Raw genomic sequence first — 18,984 nt, forward strand, 5'->3', positions numbered from 1 at the left:
ATAATCGACTTTAAAAAGAATATATTTAAATATGAACCGAACGTCATGTTTTCTGAAACTTAATTAAAATTAAAAATTAATAAAATCAAATTAAACATGCTAAAGTAAAATATACTTCAATGATATTTCTATATGTATATATTTAAATGATTTGTAATGATGAAGTTAAAATTTAGTCAGTTTAAAGTATATTAACATTAAATATAATATTGAATAACACACTAAAGTTACAGTCAAGTACTTTACATGTGTTGTAGTATGTTAGCCAACACATCAAAATAAGAGTACATCTTTAAAGTACAACAAAAGCATACTTATTAAAACACAACGATTTTAAATTTATAGGGATGTCCTGAGCCGATCTCCAGAATTGGGATCAATGCCATTTAAGAATTTTTTAACTGATCTGTATCAGCTCTCCTCAGTTCGATCCTTTTTTTACATCAGCTGTTATGAAGATGTCATGCAGTAGAAGGCGGTATGGCAAGCCAAAGTATTCATATACACCTGGCCGGGCACACTGACCCATCAAAAGCATGCGACTTGACAGTAAAACGTGTCCTCAATGTATGATTTGACACAGAAAACATGTCGGAAACGTGGATTTTTTTGTACTGAAATGTGTTCTGGACATGTGATTTGCTATAAAAACGTGCGTTGTCAACACATGCTTTGGATGTAAAATTTCTGACATACTTTACATTATAACAAAAATGGGCCTTGTACATGCATTTTGAGGCAGTGTAAATGTTTGTTTCATGTGTCCAAACAGACAAAAAAAAAAAAAAAAAAGAACATGCTCTTCCCTTAATGTTCTCAAAATTGCATGTCAAACGTATGTGCTTACTTTTTAGGGCTAGTATCGTGTATCGACGACAGTCTTTTGCTGATGCCTTTGTCGATGGCTTAACGACTATTATTATTATCCGTAAAAAATAGACTTGGTGCCCAACTTTAGCGATGCAGTGCAGAGAGCCTCTTCTGGGGCGCTTCAGAAACTTGCCGTGAGGTCGCTGGTATAAACGAAGGCACAAAATCATGGTGAGCGGGAGGGGGTGTTTCGGGTGGGAGGCATGCAATCTGTAATTGCCTGCAGTCGCTGAAGCGTGCAATCACTTTCTTATGCACGTTGTTTCTCCGGTTTTGCTTTTACTTTCGAAAACGATCCCGCTCAGCAAAATGGGGAGAGGATGGAAAAGGGAGGCACAGTAACACGTTTTGGGGGGAACAGCCTTTGCGCCACAGACGTGTACAGTGCAAATAAAGGGTAAGAAGTGTATTCATCATACAGTGGTGTAACTATTGTATTCACTTATGGTACCGGGAGTGTTTTTTAAAGTGCATAAACTTACGCTAGACTAGGCTAGGCTAGTCACTTTGATAACGTAAAAGTTCTTTGCTCGTTTTCTGTAGCTGCTTTTAGAATAACTAAGAAAATGTAAGCATTAGTAACTTACAATGTTTCTATTAAATTGTTATCATGTTAAATACAAATTAAGGCGTATTGAAAACATTAAGCTGCTTTTAGCCTTATGCTGGCATTGGTTCATTTGCAACGAAACTAAGTAAGTAAATAATTATATAAATTAGCACGATAATACCGTGTATCGGCGACGATATATATATCACAGGCTGATGATAAGACGATATGAAAACTTAGCATATCGCCCAACACTAGAACAGAGACTGCTCGTCAATTTTGATTTCTCGATTCTCGTTTTTATGAACCAATATTGTTTCTTAAATCTTAATTGATCTTTTGGTCTATGCCATTTTCAGTTGATGAATGAGCAATACATATTGTGCCTCCCATACAATAAACTGCAATAGGCTAAGCTTTGTGCTTCGTTACTTTTAATATGAAAAAGTTGTTACACTGGAGCGCACTTGCCACCAAGTAGACAGGCGTGGGAATTACAGTTACAAATTACAATAGATCACCCTCAGTGTAATTCGTCAAAGTGACGGACGGCCTTCAGATTTTTCCATCACTGATAAAAAAAAAAAAATCTGTCAATGATGGACAATTTTCGGTTAATGCGACCTCTGGTTGTGACAGAAACTTATTTACATTGTTAGAGATGTCACTTATGGATTTGTCACGTCAGGTTAGGACATAGTTAAACTATTTAATATCATATATAAAAAGAAGGTTAAATTACTGATTTTTTTTTATTCCTTTGGGATATTTTTACTGTTTTGTGCATGCTGCTCTTTCCCAGCTTTGGGAAAAGTTCACACGACACAAACTCCATACCAGCCTGAGGTCAAGAGGGTCGCTATTGACACAGGACATGGATGGAGCCACTGTGACTGATTTGTGGGAACTACCCCTCCAATGTGGGCCAACATACAGCCAACTACGTACGCGCACAGATGCATACACTATGTAGATCTAAAGAACGTACATCCGTTACAAAACCAATACATCCCAAAATTGTCAAAGGTTGTTTTACTTGTAGTGCTACTTGCAGTGTCGCTCGGGCTAAGAGCTCCTCAGCATAGGTCTTCCCCTCTGAACAATTTTACATCCTGCCTCGATCCCTCTAATCGAACACAATAGATTTTCCCCCAATTGTTTTGCTTTTTTGACCGAGCAGATTATTTTGGCAGGCGATGTAGCAGCATTTTTCCTGTCCTTATCGCCAACAGACATCTTTTGTGCGGTGCTGGTCCACCCATTCAAACCGGTATAGAGTGCACACACTTACATCACGTGCACTCTTATCCTCGTGCACAACCTCAGGAACCATTTCCTACCCTGTGACCATTTCCTATTCCCTTATATGGTCGAAGGAATTTCGAACAGATGACAGCCTTTTTAATGCAATTATTGTTAGAAGGCTCTATTGCAAAATGAACTAGTATGTCTCTGTAGCACTTGAACATTTTTATGCACCTATTTCTTTGATTTCCTATCCAAATATAGGTCAAACAACAAGAGCCAGTAATGGACCTCAAGGGATGAAGATAATATCGTGAAATCTTCCCACACGCACAACAAACAAAATGTGCTTCAAATTACCATTTTGAACTTCCTGACAATCAAACATTTCCATCCCTTTCCAAAAGGCTATTCTTAAAGCATTCCCATCAGTCCTTAGGAGTCAAATAAGTGCTGAATATAACACTTAAGGTTTCTGAATGCTGTAAAATAGCTCAAAATCCTTTTCAAATGACAGACCTGAGCAGTGATAAATCAATGCATCAAACAATATCTACAATTATATGTATTTGGAAGATGAGGTGCATAATTACAGAGCTAAATGCAGATACATGTGCAACTAGTTGCATTTGCATCTGTTTTACCTGCACACATCTCATACCAGCTGGGCTCCATTACACATGTAAATAATAATATCCAGCTCTCAACACAATTAAGGCACATTTTGGATAATTGTGCATTTGGCCTTAAATTGCGAATGGCTCAAAGTCAGAGAATGTATTTATGGGTATGACCATGTTAGATTTAGTTTAATTCAAACTTCCAAAAAGTGAAAAACTGTGTAAAGGAAGTCTGTTTTCCTCTATCATGCACCAAATAGTCTTTGCTGCCCAAGTGAGGTCACCTACAATGACCATACCCTGCAGGCCGGATCATTGCCTGTCTAAAAATAGCTTAGCCTGAAACCTGAAATCACTACACTCCTTGTACCAGTATAATGCACAGCCTCAGCCTACTGCTGTCACAAGTTTTTAATCAGGGAGCCATAAAATCTGATAAGGCTTTAGACAAAGAGGCGTGTTCTTCTTCTATTCATTGAAATCAGTTTAACTCTGAAAAAACCTGCATATGATATTAATACCTTGAACTCCTGGCAGAAACACTTCACAGGATCCTGTGCAAAACACAGGCTGTATTTTTCAGAATGGTTGACCTAAAGACCAAAAGGGCCTCTGAGCTATATCAAAATGAATATTTGCATCAGTAGACAACCTTGAAATGGACCAGACTGAAACTTGAGAGCAATATCATGAGAATGACTGAATGATTGTATGCTTGTATTTTAAACTAGGTCAGTGGAATTATGAGATAGTCCAAATATTATTATAAAATCACCTTATACAGTATGCACTGTCTTCTTCTTCAAATAACAAGGTGCCAAGGTGCATACCACAGCTAGATCTACAGCTAAAAGAATGAAGTTACAGCTGAAGGAGCTTTTGCAGGCGGCTGGCAAACTATCAGCCCTTTTGAACTTGCTGTGTTTGCTGCTGGTGATGGGCGGTTGCCAGAAACACACATCAGCATGTGGATCAGGAAAAGAAAGATGTTCTCATGTTGAAATCATCCTCTGACTGCAAGAAGAGTTCACACACTCATCATAACACATGTGGAGACTGTTATCCAGTAAAAAAAGTTACTACTATTTTGTCCAGTGGCAGCTATTAAAGGGATAGTTCACCCAACAATGAATATTTTGTCATTCTGTCATGCTTTGATCTGCATGTAAACAACGCATGCGTGTAACCACTGATGTCACATTAACTAATCTTCTTGGTCTCTTTCTGGGCCTTGAATGTTGTAGAACCCTTGTTGTCTGCACAGGGTCAGAAAGCACTCGAATTTCATCCAGGTTACAGGTTCATCCATTACAGGTTTGGAAAGACATGAGGGTGAGCAATTAATGACTAAATTTTCATTTTGAGGTCAACTAACCCTTTAAATATATGTTATTATAAAACATAATAACAGAGATTATGATAACCTATCGAAAAATAATCTATCTTTACCATCCAAGTGAGAGTCCAAACATCTGATAAAAACATCACAATAATCCACAAGTAATCCACACCACTCAAGTCATTCAATTAACATCTTAATTAATTTTTAAATGGTCACTTCTGGGCAAAATATTCCATAATCCATAATGTTTCATCAAGTGAAAAAAAAAATCCATCCCCTGTTCTCCTCTCATATCAAAATCCATCAAGATGTATTGTCTAGATTGTTGTCTTTTCATTGTGGTGCTTGATCTGTGCATAGTTCTCTCCTGATTCAGACTTGTTTCACTACAAAAAGCAGTATCATAGATACATGCAACTTTTCACTTCATAAGATGTTGACTGATGGACCGGATTAATGAGTTTTGCTTGTGTATTATTGTGATGATGTTTTTATCAGCTGTTTAGAGTGTCATTATGATGGCACCCATTCACTGCAGAGCATCCACTGATGATGTAATGGTAAATGTCTCCAAATCTGATGAAGAAACAAACTAATCTACATCTTGGATGGCCTGAGGGTGAGTATATTTTCAGCAAATTTTCATTTTTTATTTCTTTAAATCCTGTAAGCCAACATTCATCTCCCTCCATTTTTGATGTGCAACGCCCCACATCTCAACACCCAATCAATAACTGATGCATAAAACCAAGTCCCATCCTACAGGTTTTCTTTTTCAATATTCCATTATACTCGAATGTACATTACAATATGGAAGAAAAATCTGTTGCAATTTCCATTTCATCATAACTTGAAATATACCAATACTTGGAAAATAGGTAATATTGAACTACTAAAAGTAAGCATACTATGGGTATTACATAAACAAACCTGTGTTTTTGGAAAGTTGCTTTTTAGCTTTAGATTTATGGAGATTCTAGGAACTGGAACCCAGTTAATGAACAGTTCACCCCAAGGCAGTATTATTCAACCCAAACTAATAGTTTTCAAAATGGACTCACTAGCATTATGAGGCATCACTGGCAAAAAAAAAAGAAAGAAAAGAAAAAAAGGAAAAATAAGCAGATGTGTATACACACATACTTTAACATAAGTGTCAGTTTGTGAGTATTAAAAACATAACCACTCACAGACTTCAAACACATTTTCTTCATTAACTTCAGGCCAGTGTTTAACCTCTAACTGGGGGATACCAGTTGGTTATGACCACTAACAACCATAACTAACTGATGTGGGACTTTACCACTGTGAAACAGTTACATTTTAGCCTTATAATAATGGAAGAAATGAAACGTGGTTTCAAAATAAAACGTTTTAACGAAAGGAACATGAACATGAGGAACTTGTAACACAAACAAGGACACTCCCACTTATCTGAGGAGCTCAGTTCAGTGTGCTGCACCATAAATGAGGCTCAAATACGACACCACAATCTGCACTCAATCTTGTCTACTTAATATAATAAAATTAAAAGCACACTTACTGCGTTGACCTCAGTCGTAAGGATAAGGACTGCAAGGCACAACAGAAAACACCTGCAATATGACAAAAGAGTGAATTAAGATTTGTGCAAAGGGAAAACACATGCTTCTTCAACACAAACAAACAGCAGATATGTTATATAAGTTACCTTAATGTCTTCCAGTGCTGTAAATGGTTCTCACCCTCCATGCGAGCCTGAAAACAGATGAAATCTCTCCTTCTGCCCAAGTTCAGTATCCTGTTACTGCATACTCAATGATCTGAAAGTTACAAACGTATGACCTGAAAGTGATCTTTGTACATCATGTTCTTTGCTAAAAGATCCTGCTTAAGCCGGCAGTTTTGTTCTGGAACATGCTAACTGGTGTCTATCTGTCATTAGCTAAAAACCATCACGGACCAGCAGAAAACATACTAACTCAAGGTGGTCAGACTAATAATAGCTAGTGCATTCTCAGACTAGCTAAAAAACTAGCTAACACGTTCCAGAAACACAGCTACCATTTGGTACCATTTGTTAATGTGTCGAATAATTTAAAAACAATCTATTTTGTTATCGTTTAAACGCTTTTAGTTACAATACCACACATTTAATCGTATGCTACCTCTTGTCCGTGAAGTGACGGCAGAAGTGTGCCTCAGACCTCGCACTCTCCAGTCGTACGCGGCGCGCTCAGTCTCGATGCGCTCTGGAAAAGTTAGTTGTCCCACCTAAAATCCACCTTGCCAAAGCTGTTTTAAGGGAAATACTGATCTTCAAGACTTAAACTTCCCCTAACAATGTTGAAATGCGAGTGATAGTTGTTCTAAACAGAGTTGTGCTGGTGCGTGTTTATGGGTGGTCTTGGTCCTGACAGGGGGTGTGGTGGGCTCTTCTACAAGACGTTACTTTCAACAACAGCCACATAACGTTTAGAGCAAAGATGCAGACAAACGTATAGTTCAAGCTCGTGAAGAAGAAAGGAAAGAATTGCTTGAAACGGACAAGAATCCGTCAGCAGCGTGTCCTTTTGGACATTATATTCACATAGGTGTGAAGATGCGGCTTCCATGTGTCACCGTTTTTCTTCTCACAATCTCTTTGAGCATAGACAAGAGCACAGCTAAGGTAAGTCCAACTAAAAAAAAACAAGTTATGTTAAGTTATATGTGTTTTACAAGTAATGTCGTCGGTTTGGATACAAAGAGATCCGTTATACTGTCTTAAGTCGTGCGCACAGAGAAGTGCGTAAAACTTGTGCGCGACTTGCTAGCGCTCAAGTTCCACTTAGATTTCACAAAGTTAAAAGGCATACGCTATACCTTAAGCGTATTTAATGAAAAAATCATCTAGAAACAGCAATCCAAACGCTTCTTAGAAGTAAACAGATTGATTTGAATAACCCACGACTTGTGTTGTAACTAAAAGAGTGAACACTGGGCTCCAGTATATCAAATGCATTATGCATATTGATTTATAGCACGACAATTGTTTTGACAGTTTAGTAGATTCATGCACTGTTTTGATGATTTGGTTGTTTTATTACTTCAGCAATTTCATATAGATTGTTTCCAATCTCACTTATGTTGCCTTAGTGTCTTGATGTATTGTCATGAAGTAGATTTCTGCTGTTGGTTTTCTCCACAGTTTATATTTGCCACTCCTCTTGGTCTCATCTGAGGGTTGTATTACTCCTTCACTCTCACCCCACCCTCTCAGTTAAATTTCAAAGTATTGGCATATTTGTTTGAGTTAAATTAATGCCAAAACAAATAAAAACAGTGAAACCTAAAACCATAGATAGATAGATAGATAGATAGACAGATAGAAATAGGGTTCCAATGTTAATACAAATGAAATGATAAAACAATATGCATTGTGCAATAGAACACAATAGATTGATATAAATATTCAAGACATAAATGTCATACCAGTAACACCTGCATTTGCTCTATTTGTGACACTTACGTAAAACGTGAAATGAGCCATTTTCAAAGTATTTCACTCTTGTGCTATAAAACAAGCAGAATGTCTCATTTAGTCTCACCTCAGCGGTGTCACAGTAAGACTTTGTCTCACTTTGGAAGCTATGTTTGTATGAGTCTACCTTTTTCTTTGGCTAGACTGTGGGAAACAGCAGACAAACTTGGCTTCTTCTTTCGGTGTGTTGTACACTTGTGTGCACACTGCTACAGTTAACACAAACTTTTTCTAAACTTTTTTCTTAACCATCTGGACTTTGTTTTCTTCTTGTTTAAGGCATTTTAGCACTCATCTAAGAACTCAGTTTTATTTATGAATGATTTACAGGTTTTCAAGGTTTTCTCCTGCATGTAGTTGCATGAGGATGTAGATGCATTAATCTGAGAAAGCTATACTGGACATGTGTTTTCACTGGGGGAGTGGCTGTGGACGGGGCTCCGGCGTGAAGCACGTGCAGAGCGGGGATTCGGGAAGTGACAGGTGTCTGGGTGATAAGACCTTGCAGGATGATTTATTGTGACAGTGATGAGACTAACAATTCACAAAGCTGTTACATCTGGTGACTTTGTGGAATTTATGAATGCTTACAGGCAATCTGTTGGATAAATAAACTGCCAATGATACTGCAGATACTGCAGGCAAAAATGCTCCAAAATGCCTAATGGATTATCACATTACTACAAGCAATCCAAACTAGTTTGATTTAATCTGGTATGCCACATAGCTATGCTGAACAAGCTATATACTCCAGATTGTTTTCTGGCATGATTTGACATTGAATCTGTAATCTCTCAGCACTTCCTAGTGCAACATCCATTATTTGCCACCCACAGCCACCTCTCTCTGTCACCTCAGCCTTGGATTGTACTGATGCCATTTGTGAATGGTGTAAAAGTCAGGGTTGTGGGCACTGTTTAAACAACTACAACAACAGTAACCCTTGGAACAATAATGTTTTTGCTCTGTATTGTGTGAGGCAATCACCAAAAGGTGTAACCATTTGTTGTTTTTGGCTTGTTTTGGAAACAGGGTTTCCCTGATTATTGAATACATCTGTAAATAACAAGATTTGTATTTTTTCCTTAAAATATCTTTAGGTGGTGAGTGCAATCTCTAAAACAAATCCTTATCCTGTAATAACAAACAACTGGAAAAGTCATGGGAGAACATTTTGAACACAATCCATTCACATCGACTAGTAGGTGAAATGAATAGAAAAGAACTTCTGAGTATTACAAAATCAGCTGTACATTATTTCAGCGTTTGTTGTACTGTATGTGTGGTCCTGCATAAATCATGTGTTTGTTTACTCTCTTGAGAGATCTCTAAATATTTGTTAAAAAGACGTTTATGATGACTACAGATCAGAATGCCATTTGTTTAATAGTTTCTTGCAAATAAAAGGGCTGAAGAATATTCCTAACAAGCAAATGTTTATCTTTCTGCCTGTTTCAGTGGCACAGTAATAGCCACCCCAGTTTATTTATTCAGAAAACCTTCCTTATCTATATTTGTACATTAATGGAAGTCTGATGATCTGGGTGAGTTTCATCTGAATGATATGTTTTACCAAGCTTGTTTATCAATTGTGACTCATAAGGTATGCATGGTCTCATGTGTCTCCAGTTCATATCAGATTATTGGGACTGTCCCTAGCACACTTCCTGTAGTTAACTCACTTCATTAGGATGGTAGCAAAGATTAGATTCTCCACTTGAATGCAAAGCAGAAACAGCCAGAGTAAATAAAGGTGAACTCAGTAAAACTAAGTGATTGTTGTGCAGTGAATGCAAACAGATGAATTGGAGGACCATTTTACATTTCATTTCATTGCTCTTGGTCATTGTTGGTGATATTGTTATCTGGGTATGGGTATGCACAATACATTTACACTTGGCTACATAACTGTATAAATTATATTTGCAACATAAAAAGCTAAACTGACATCCATCCATACACTGTGAAAAATAAGTGTGCTTAATTGTACTAAATGTGCACTTTTAAATATAAATTTTAACACAAATGTGAAATTACAAATTTTTAAATACATGTCATACATGTTTCAATAGAATTTACTTTAAATTACATTTTTATTACCAAAAATGCTTGTCTGTACATTTAGTAGTACACTTTAATCATATTTCAAAGACAACAGAAGCAATTATGAAACTATGCTAAAGTGAACAGTGAACAAAAAAAAAAAAAAAAGAAAAAGAAAAACATATTTCCATGTTTTAAACATTTCTGCAAACAGGCCTGAATATTAGGAATTTTGAAGCTGAATGTTCCTTTTTAGCTAATGGGCTGTTTGCTGCTTGCTAATGAGTTGGAGTTCAAGGGAGGAATTCTCATTTTAGACAGTATTTGATTGGACAAAAATTATCCAGGAGTTCATTAGCATATTAAAGAAGCCCGTTTCTGCCACTGAATAAAAAACAAAAAGGTAATTGAGACTTTTTATCTTACAGTTCTGACTTTTTCTCAGAATTATGAGATATAAACTCACAATTCGCGAGTCTTTTTCCCCCTCAAAATTGGACTTCATTACTCACAATTGCAAGTTTATCTCACAATTCTGAGAAAAAAAAGTCAAGATATTGCAAGATATAAACTTGAAATTGCGAGAAAAAAAGTCAGAATTGTTAATTTATATCTCGCAACTCTGACTTTATAACTCATAATTGCAAGTTTATATCTCACAATTCTAAGTCAGAAAAAAGTCAAAATTATTGTGAGATAAACTTAGTTGCGAGAAAAAAAGTCAGAATTGCGAGTTTGTATCACACAATTGCAATAAAAAAGTCAGAATTGCAAGTTTATATCTCACAATTCTGAGAAAAAAGTTAGAATTGAACCTGCAATTCTGAGAAAGAATTGTATATCTCACAATTCTGACTATAATTCGTAATTGCGAGTTTAAATCTCACAACTCTGAGAAAAAAAGTCAGAATTGCACAGTTTGTATCATGCAGTTGCAAGAAATATTCAGAATTGCAAGTATGTATTACGCAATTGCAAGAAAAAAGTCAGAACTGTGATTTTGTATCACACAATTGCAAGAAAAAAGTCAGAATTGTGAGTTTTTTAAATTTTGTATCACACAATTTCAAAAAAAAAGTCAGAATTGTGAGTTTTTTGAATTTTGTATCACACAATTTCAAGAAAAAAGTCAGAATTGTGAGTTTTTTGAATTTTGTATCACACAATTTCAAGAAAAAAGTCAGAATTGTGAGTTTGTATCACACAATTGCAAGAAAAAGTCAGAATCGTGAGTTTGTATCACACAATTGCAAGAAAAAAGTCAGAACTGTGATTTTGTATAACACAATTTCAAGAAAAAGAGTCAGAATTGTGATTTTGTATCACACAACTTCAAGAAAAAGTCAGAATTGTGAGTTTGTATCACACAACTGCAAGAAAAAAGTCAGAATTGTGATTTTGTATCACACAACTTCAAGAAAAAAGTCAGAATTGTGTGTTTGTATCACAATTTCAAGAAAAAAGTCAGAATTGTGATTTTGTATCACAATTTCAAGAAAAAAGTCAGAATGGTGAGTTTGTATCACACAATTTCAAGAAAAAAGTCAGAATTGTGATTTTGTATCACAATTTCAAGAAAAAAGTCAGAATTGTGAGTTTGTATCACACAATTGCAAGAAAAAAAGTCAGAATTGTGAGTTTGTATCACACAATTGCAAGAAAAAAAGTCAGAATTGTGAGTTTGTATCACACAGTTGCAAGAAAAATGTCAAAACTGTGAGTTTGTATCACACAATTGTAAGAAAAATAACTTGCAATTGTGAGTTTATCACGCATTTCTGAGAAAAAAGTCAGAATTGTGAGATGAAACGTTGCAATAACCTTTTTTTATTTTTTATTTAGTGACAGAAATTGGCTTCCATAGCATATACTCTCAGAGATTTTCATCAAAAGCAGTCTGCTGTTGTCTAATAGCAGTCTGAGTTCCACGTACATGTCTGCATGTCCCATACTATTTGTGTCTGCGTGAACAATTCAACCACTCAAAAAACAAAGGTTAACTAGGTAATGCACATGCGTACATGCTTACACTCAATGAACTCTACTTTGAAAGTCTTACATGCTCAACTGTACACTAGACAGAGCAGAACATGGAAAATGAAGTATATTTTGACCTTTTAAGAGCCATAAAACTAACATTTTGATGTCTTTAAATACACACTCTATCCTTATGTGCTTTATGTAGTTAATAAACAAGCGTTCGTGTGATGTAATCAGTCTTATCACACCCTCTGATGGTGAAAGAAATTCCTCAAGTGACTTATGTGCAGTGCATATCTCTCAATCCTGCCCTGCCCCTTGAGTCTGCCCGTGAAAGTCTCGTGTGGGTTCTCTGTCTAATTCTTGGAAACCGCACATTTAGTGATGGGTGTGAGAGACAGCGAGTGGGGAGAAGCAGGATGGACGAGGTCCAAAACTGGGGGAAAAAACATGTCGGACCTCACTAGGCTTACACACTGTTCCGCCCACGCCTGATCAGACTGTTCCAGCATCTCCCGAGAGAGGGGGGATGGAATGCCAGTGCAGAGGAAGCAACAGTTGCAACTGTTTATCTTGCTGAATCCCTGTTCCTTTCCCTTTACCCTTAGCATTTCGGAGGTTTATTTGTTTTCATCTCTTTAGAAAATAACACATAGTCTCATAAAACATCTTCATGTTCTCCCTTTTCCAGCCAAGCAACCCTAATAAACACTTTTTAGTAGGGTACTCAGTATTGGATATACACATAACTTCTCAACAAGTTTTTGGTTGAACTGTCAACAAAGTGATTGTAGAATCGTGCCTAATGTTAGGGTTTCCACATTTACCAGTCATGTAAATTAAAATCTTAAATAAAAATTAAAAAATTGCTGAGGGAAAATAAATAAATAGATACATTTCATTAATTATTCCCATAGGTTAGATCAAGTTCATGGCGTATTAATTAATTCCCATTATTTTTAATTTAGTTTGTGGCTATGATTAAGCTAAAACAAGGGAATAAATAATAAGTTGTGGGAACAAATTCAACATTCGTGATCATTATAGTTTTTTTCTCCCCAGTATGTCATGTCTGGGCTCTGTACAAATGATTGTAAAAGTTAGAAAAATCATAGAAATTCTTTGGTCAAAAGTTGTGAGAGCTTTATAAAGATATCATTTCTCTTTCCAAAGTTCCCACAACTCTTGTGGGAACAGCTTTCATGACTTTTATGAAACGTTCCCAATTATGGCGCTTGGCTTAGCTGTTTCACGAATGAAAGAAAAAAACATCTTAAACTGTTCTTAAACTGAAGCCACAAACATCAGATATCCTAAAACCATCCCAGCTTGCAGTGAAAAATCATTTTTATCTTAAACCCAGAAAACACTGATAATTTAGAAATGGCCCTGAAATTACAAACACAATTCAGACTGACTGATTCCTATAATATATGAAGCCTTTCAAATAGTTTTTCCCTTTGTCAAAGGGCCATTGCTTAAGTTCACAGGGCCTGGGACAGAATGTCCATTGATGGCCCCTCTTGGCTCGAGTGATAGGGCCTGGGACAGGCTTCTGATGAAGGCCTTGCCCTTTCAGTTCATGAACCCTGCTCAACTAGACTGAAACGGGCAAATGGGGAACCACAAAGGTGGTCAGCTGAAACCAGTTTGTAATTATGCTAATAATTGTTTCAGAATAGTTGAGTATAAAATCATCTCAGTAATGTGTTGTTTGAAGGAAAGTGCATTTTATTACCACTGACCATGATTTTATGACAGTGAAGTATAAAGTGAAATGTTACACTCTTTAACATGCAGCTCAACAATGTGATTGCACACACACATCTTGTAAAACAGTGTAATAGGCTGTAAGGGTATTATTTTCTGGGTGGTCTGGGGAAACACCGTCCTTTTGGCTTTAACCTATTGATCTGCTGGCCAAAGAGTGCAGCAAGTTTTGTCATTACGCCAAGTCTTTACTTATAAGATTACCTCAGTGTTGTGTTTACTAGTAGATGAAGGCATATACAAAATTGTTATGGCTTAATGGAAGAAATGCTGTAGTTCCTTAATTTACTTTGTAGCTCAAATATTTAAGTGTTGCACTAGCAATGCCAAGTTCCCAGGTTCAATTCGCAAGAAATGCGTAAAGTGTTCATAACCATGGCATTGATTTATACTCATACGCAGCTATCTAGGAACCACGCCCAAGATGGGTAAATACACTGTGAAGTTTGCTTCACATGGCGCTACCAGGCAACTGAAATGTACCCTGTAATCTCCAAATTTTTTCTCTGAATCTGTGCCCTCAAAAGTGTTTGTGTTCCTTTTTGCTGTGGTAAATCCTGTCTATTTCACACTGGTATTGATTGCCTCATACTAGGACACTGGGGAACAGTCATCGCACATAGGGAGTCCCAGATCCCAGGCTTTCTCTGCAGGAATGTGGGCTGGAGCCTGGGCAATACCCATAGCGGATCATTTGGTCTTGGTAACTGGGACTCAGCCAGGCTTACTGGCCCATAATGCATGAGAGAGCCATCTGTCCTGTCAATCATGAGGAATGAAGGATGACTCAGAGAAGATGCCTGTGTTAATAGCATTATAAACAGGACATCATGCATTATTATTAACAAAAAAAAAGTGGCACCAGTCCTGGCTGTCCTGAAAAACTTGGTGGCCAAGGCAGAATAAAATGTGACCACACACACACACACACACGTTTGTTTTTGTGAATTGTGGGGACTTTCCATAGACTTCTATAGATTTTATACTGACCAAACGATATTGTCTATCCCCTAACCCAACCCTAACCCTAAACCTAGCCCTCACAGAAAACATGTTTGCATCGTTACACTTTCAGATAAACATCATTTACTATTTTTAATCATTTTTTAACATTGTGGGGACCGCAAAGTTTCAGGTTTTACTATCCTTGTGGGGACATTTGGTCCCCACTATGTAGCAAAAACAAGTACACACACACACACACACACACACAAATCAATCAATCAGTCAAAGAAAAGCTAAAAGATAACGTAAATGTATATTTTGCTATAATAAGAGTGATTAGTGAAAGTCCTGAATGAGTCCTGAGCCTTGAAAGTGCTTGTTTTGTCTCAAGTGCTCTAATAAAAGTGTAGTTTACTTCTGTATGACCTAGTGGCCTCTCTTTTTGAAAGACTGGGCCTTCTGTTTTCTCACCGTGTATTTGAATCATCAGAATTGGTAGGAGTTTGTGTTGTTCTGGGTGGTTTGTTTATGCAGCTGTCTTTGTGGATCTCAAAACATTCTGTAAAAAGTTTGGACCATCTTTACTCCAGGTCATAAATCATAGAAAAAGACAGTGGGAGGGAACAGCTTGTTACATTTGTCATTAAAGAGAAACACTGGAGTCGTTATGGGCCTTTTCAGCATATGTCCAGAGCCTCTAACAGATTGTCCGGCCATTTTATGCATTTCCTCTTCCCCTCCTAAGACCCTTGAAAATCACAATGCAGCTGTCTGACCAGACCCTAACAGAAATCAGGTCAGATTTAAAGAGATAGTTCTTCCAAAATGAAAACTATGCATTTAAAAATAAAATAAAATAAAATAAAATAAAAAAAATCTAGATTTTTTTTTTTTTTTTTTTAAAAAGTATTACATCTTTCAGTTAAATACTATTTAAATACTATTTAAATTTATTTATTTATTTATATGTGTGTATGTATAAGGAAATTTAGAAGCATTTTCCAACCCAGGCTTATGGAAGGAACATTTGGACATATTGCACGTTTCATGACACTTTTTTAGATGAAATATTTTAATTTTAATTTTAATTATGGTGCTAAATGTGCATTTTTCGGTTTTATCTGACAGATTAATGTGAATGTGGCAATATTTCATTATGCTGGTTGTTGTACATATTGAGGCAGTTTCGAAATAAAATGTCTGGTGACTGGTGCAAAAAGATGAATGCTTTATTGCATTTGAAAATAACACACCACCTACAAAAACCCGAATTACCATAAACCTAACCAATAGTTAACAAAAGCAAACATGAAATTAAAACATATTTGCTGCACCAACCATATCATTTTAGCTTGCATCTACAAGTCTTTGAGCTCATTTATCATTGCTCATGCTTCACAGGACTTTACTCAAACACTTCCTTTCAAGTGCAGTGCTGTACCGGGGTGAGCTACAAAGCAATTTTACTATGTCAAAACAGCCATATTTATGGAGCTGCTTATGTGATGCAAACATTAAAATGTATGAATTTACAAGTCATGCACAGTGGTAAAAGTAATAAAAGTTGTTTGTGCTTTGAGGCCAGTAGTGTTGATTTCAGTTGGAAACATTAAATTGCATGTCTTTTCAATTTCACCGCTGGCCTCAGAGATTTAGACATTGTATATGTAAACAGTATTTTTTAATTGTAAAATATCAATGCAAGTGATTAAAAATGCTATTTTCTTTTATAAAAAAGCATTGCAGTTATCTACTGTGAGATCAGCTACAGCTGGTGGATATTTAGGTTACTTGGTTGCACTGGTTTCATCTCAACCTGCTGTTTTTGCTGCATGAAACAGATTATTGTTGGAGAACCATGATTTGGTTGCCAGCGTGCTATTTTGGCCTTTCACAGTGCCACGTGAACCACGTTAGCCCAAAACTCATGCCAGCTCTGCCACAGGAGTGTTTGCAGAGAGCATCACACAAGGAGACGTCTGTGGACTCTATTAGGAAGAATCTCATGTTGTCATCACTGTTAAAGATCAGATGAACAAGCTGCAGGCCGAAGAAGCCGCCAAAGGCTGATAAAACAGTTTATGACAAAAATAATTCCAAATTCATGTGATTCCAAGAAACAGAGACAGAAGCTTCGGAACAATCTCTAACCTCGCCTCGTTTTATCCTTAGAGCATTTATAAGTAGGCCCCACAGGCTTCTGTGCAATTTTTTGGAGAACAGATAACTATTGTCAGTGACAGCTTCTCTGTCCAGCGCTCTGAATGCAGTGTTTCAAATGCTGTTTGATCCCTCTATTGTTCGGTGGACCAGTAGGGGCGAGTTCATGCACGTTTCGCATGGAGGTCCATACTGCATGCACATGAACCCTGGACCTGTGGGTGTCCTTTTCTGGGTTTTAAGCAGTAATCCTTTTGTACATTGTCATGTTTCTGTGTGGGGGATTTCAGATGAGATTTTAATTGCTGTGACATCATCTCCCTGTATCTACACTAAAATCACTGCTGACAAAGCACAGTGTCCAGGACTCCGGCATGATTCGAGGATGAGAGAGCAACAAATATTTATGGATGGTACACAGCGATAAACACAAGTACAGATAAACTGAAGTCATTTCTTCTTTTACTGGATCTGCTTTCCCTGTTGGATCTGGTTTTGATTGCTGTAATTGCTCGCTCCACCCCTTGTTTTCAACATGGATAGTTTGTTTACAGTGTTGATGCTTTAACACGTGTAACTTGAACACATGATCCACGTGGTGAGTTTGTATTAACATTCCACTAAAATGCCATCATTTCCTCATGAACAATAGATATGAACTAGATTTTGCCAAAATTTGAGTGGTGCTTGACCATCCAAAAAAAGGTCATGTCTAGTTTGCTTCTCACTGGCCAGGTCAAAAGAATCCATTCCAAGCACAACACAGAATTATTGCCTGTGGTAAATGTGTCAGTGCTGTTAAAAAGGTATTCAGTTTTAAAGGGCACCTATTACACAAAATCCAATTGTACATGGTGTTTGGACATAAATGTGTGTTGGCAGAAATCCACCCACCCTTTTTTTTTTTTAATCAAAACCAAACCAGTCTTATTAGGCATACGGTTTTGATTCGGAGAGGAATGTGACATCACATTGTTTAGGCCCCACCCACAGCCGCTGATTGACATTCCTGCATTACTACCATAGTTTTCACCCTCACACCGTGTCCTAACTACAGGCAACATGACAAGCAATTTTGGGTGTCCACACCAGACGCAACGCGACAGCGCAATAGAACCAATCAAATATCACAGCCAGTCAAAAGTGTGGGCGGGTTCTTTCTGGAAGGGCTCTGCCCTCGCAATGAGTTAGCAGTTTTAACGCACATCGTTCCCAATATTGAGCGCTGCACGACAGAATAGATCATGACGTATTGGAGGGTATTGATCCTATTTCCATCTTTTAAAAAAATGCTATTTCTTAACTTTTCTATCAGCCAATGATAATTCTGAAAGAAAACAAGAGCACAGTGGCCGAGAGCACATCTGATTGACAGATAAACCTCAAGCTGTTATATCAGTGTTGTTGTTAATGTTCTGGTTATTTTGTTTGTGTACAGTTTGTTAATGTTGTGCAAAGCAAACTGTTGAAGTTAACATCATTGAGCTGAACTGTGCACGCCTTGTTTAGTTCATGCAATAACGCATGTCCACTGCTGCGCTGTGGGCTGTGACTAATTTGGGCTGTGACTAATGGGCAATGCAGTAAAATGACAATTTACATGCAGAAATGTATCATATTTTTTTTAAAATAAAGCTTCATATTATGACAAGGCTACTTTCTAAGACATGTATATCCTACACTCATGGCAAAATCAGGTTCCTCCGATCTAAAAAAACAAAAAACAACAGTGAGGAATCGATTCTTGGAACCAGGAATTGGAATCAAAATCGGACTCGATTCCAAAATTTTCAGAATCAAACAGCCCTATACTGATTATTGCTGTAGGTATGCAAAGCAGAGATGTATTCGCTATGCCCTTTTCTTAAGATGGAGCGAAAATATGCAGCTCATTTGCATTTAAAGTGAAACACACCAAAACAGCTCTTTTTAGACATGCCCCAAAAATGACATATTC

The 18,984-nt window shown here is 37.0% G+C and overlaps 2 protein-coding genes across 3 annotated transcripts in view; one reads left to right on the top strand and one right to left on the bottom strand.

Moving 5' to 3' along the window:
* Window positions 1–7,006, bottom strand: part of col4a2 (collagen, type IV, alpha 2) — a 95,633-nt gene extending 88,627 nt beyond the window's left edge. For both annotated transcript variants that reach the window (XM_051118732.1, XM_051118731.1), the window contains exons 1-3: window positions 6,775–7,006; window positions 6,318–6,429; window positions 6,171–6,222 (exon numbers count right to left, since the gene is read on the bottom strand). In XM_051118732.1, coding sequence (XP_050974689.1) covers window positions 6,171–6,222; window positions 6,318–6,358 — 93 coding nt within the window. In that variant the 5' untranslated portion in view covers window positions 6,359–6,429; window positions 6,775–7,006. The remainder of the gene's footprint in view (window positions 1–6,170; window positions 6,223–6,317; window positions 6,430–6,774) is intronic.
* Window positions 7,007–7,063: 57 nt separating this feature from the next.
* col4a1 (collagen, type IV, alpha 1) overlaps window positions 7,064–18,984 on the top strand; it is a 58,743-nt gene continuing 46,822 nt past the window's right edge. Inside the window, exon 1 of the mRNA XM_051118734.1 lies at window positions 7,064–7,277. Coding sequence (XP_050974691.1) covers window positions 7,209–7,277 — 69 coding nt within the window. The 5' untranslated portion in view covers window positions 7,064–7,208. The remainder of the gene's footprint in view (window positions 7,278–18,984) is intronic.

This window comes from Labeo rohita, chromosome 9 (genome assembly GCF_022985175.1).
Source record: "Labeo rohita strain BAU-BD-2019 chromosome 9, IGBB_LRoh.1.0, whole genome shotgun sequence".
Taxonomy (NCBI): Eukaryota; Metazoa; Chordata; class Actinopteri; order Cypriniformes; family Cyprinidae; genus Labeo; species Labeo rohita.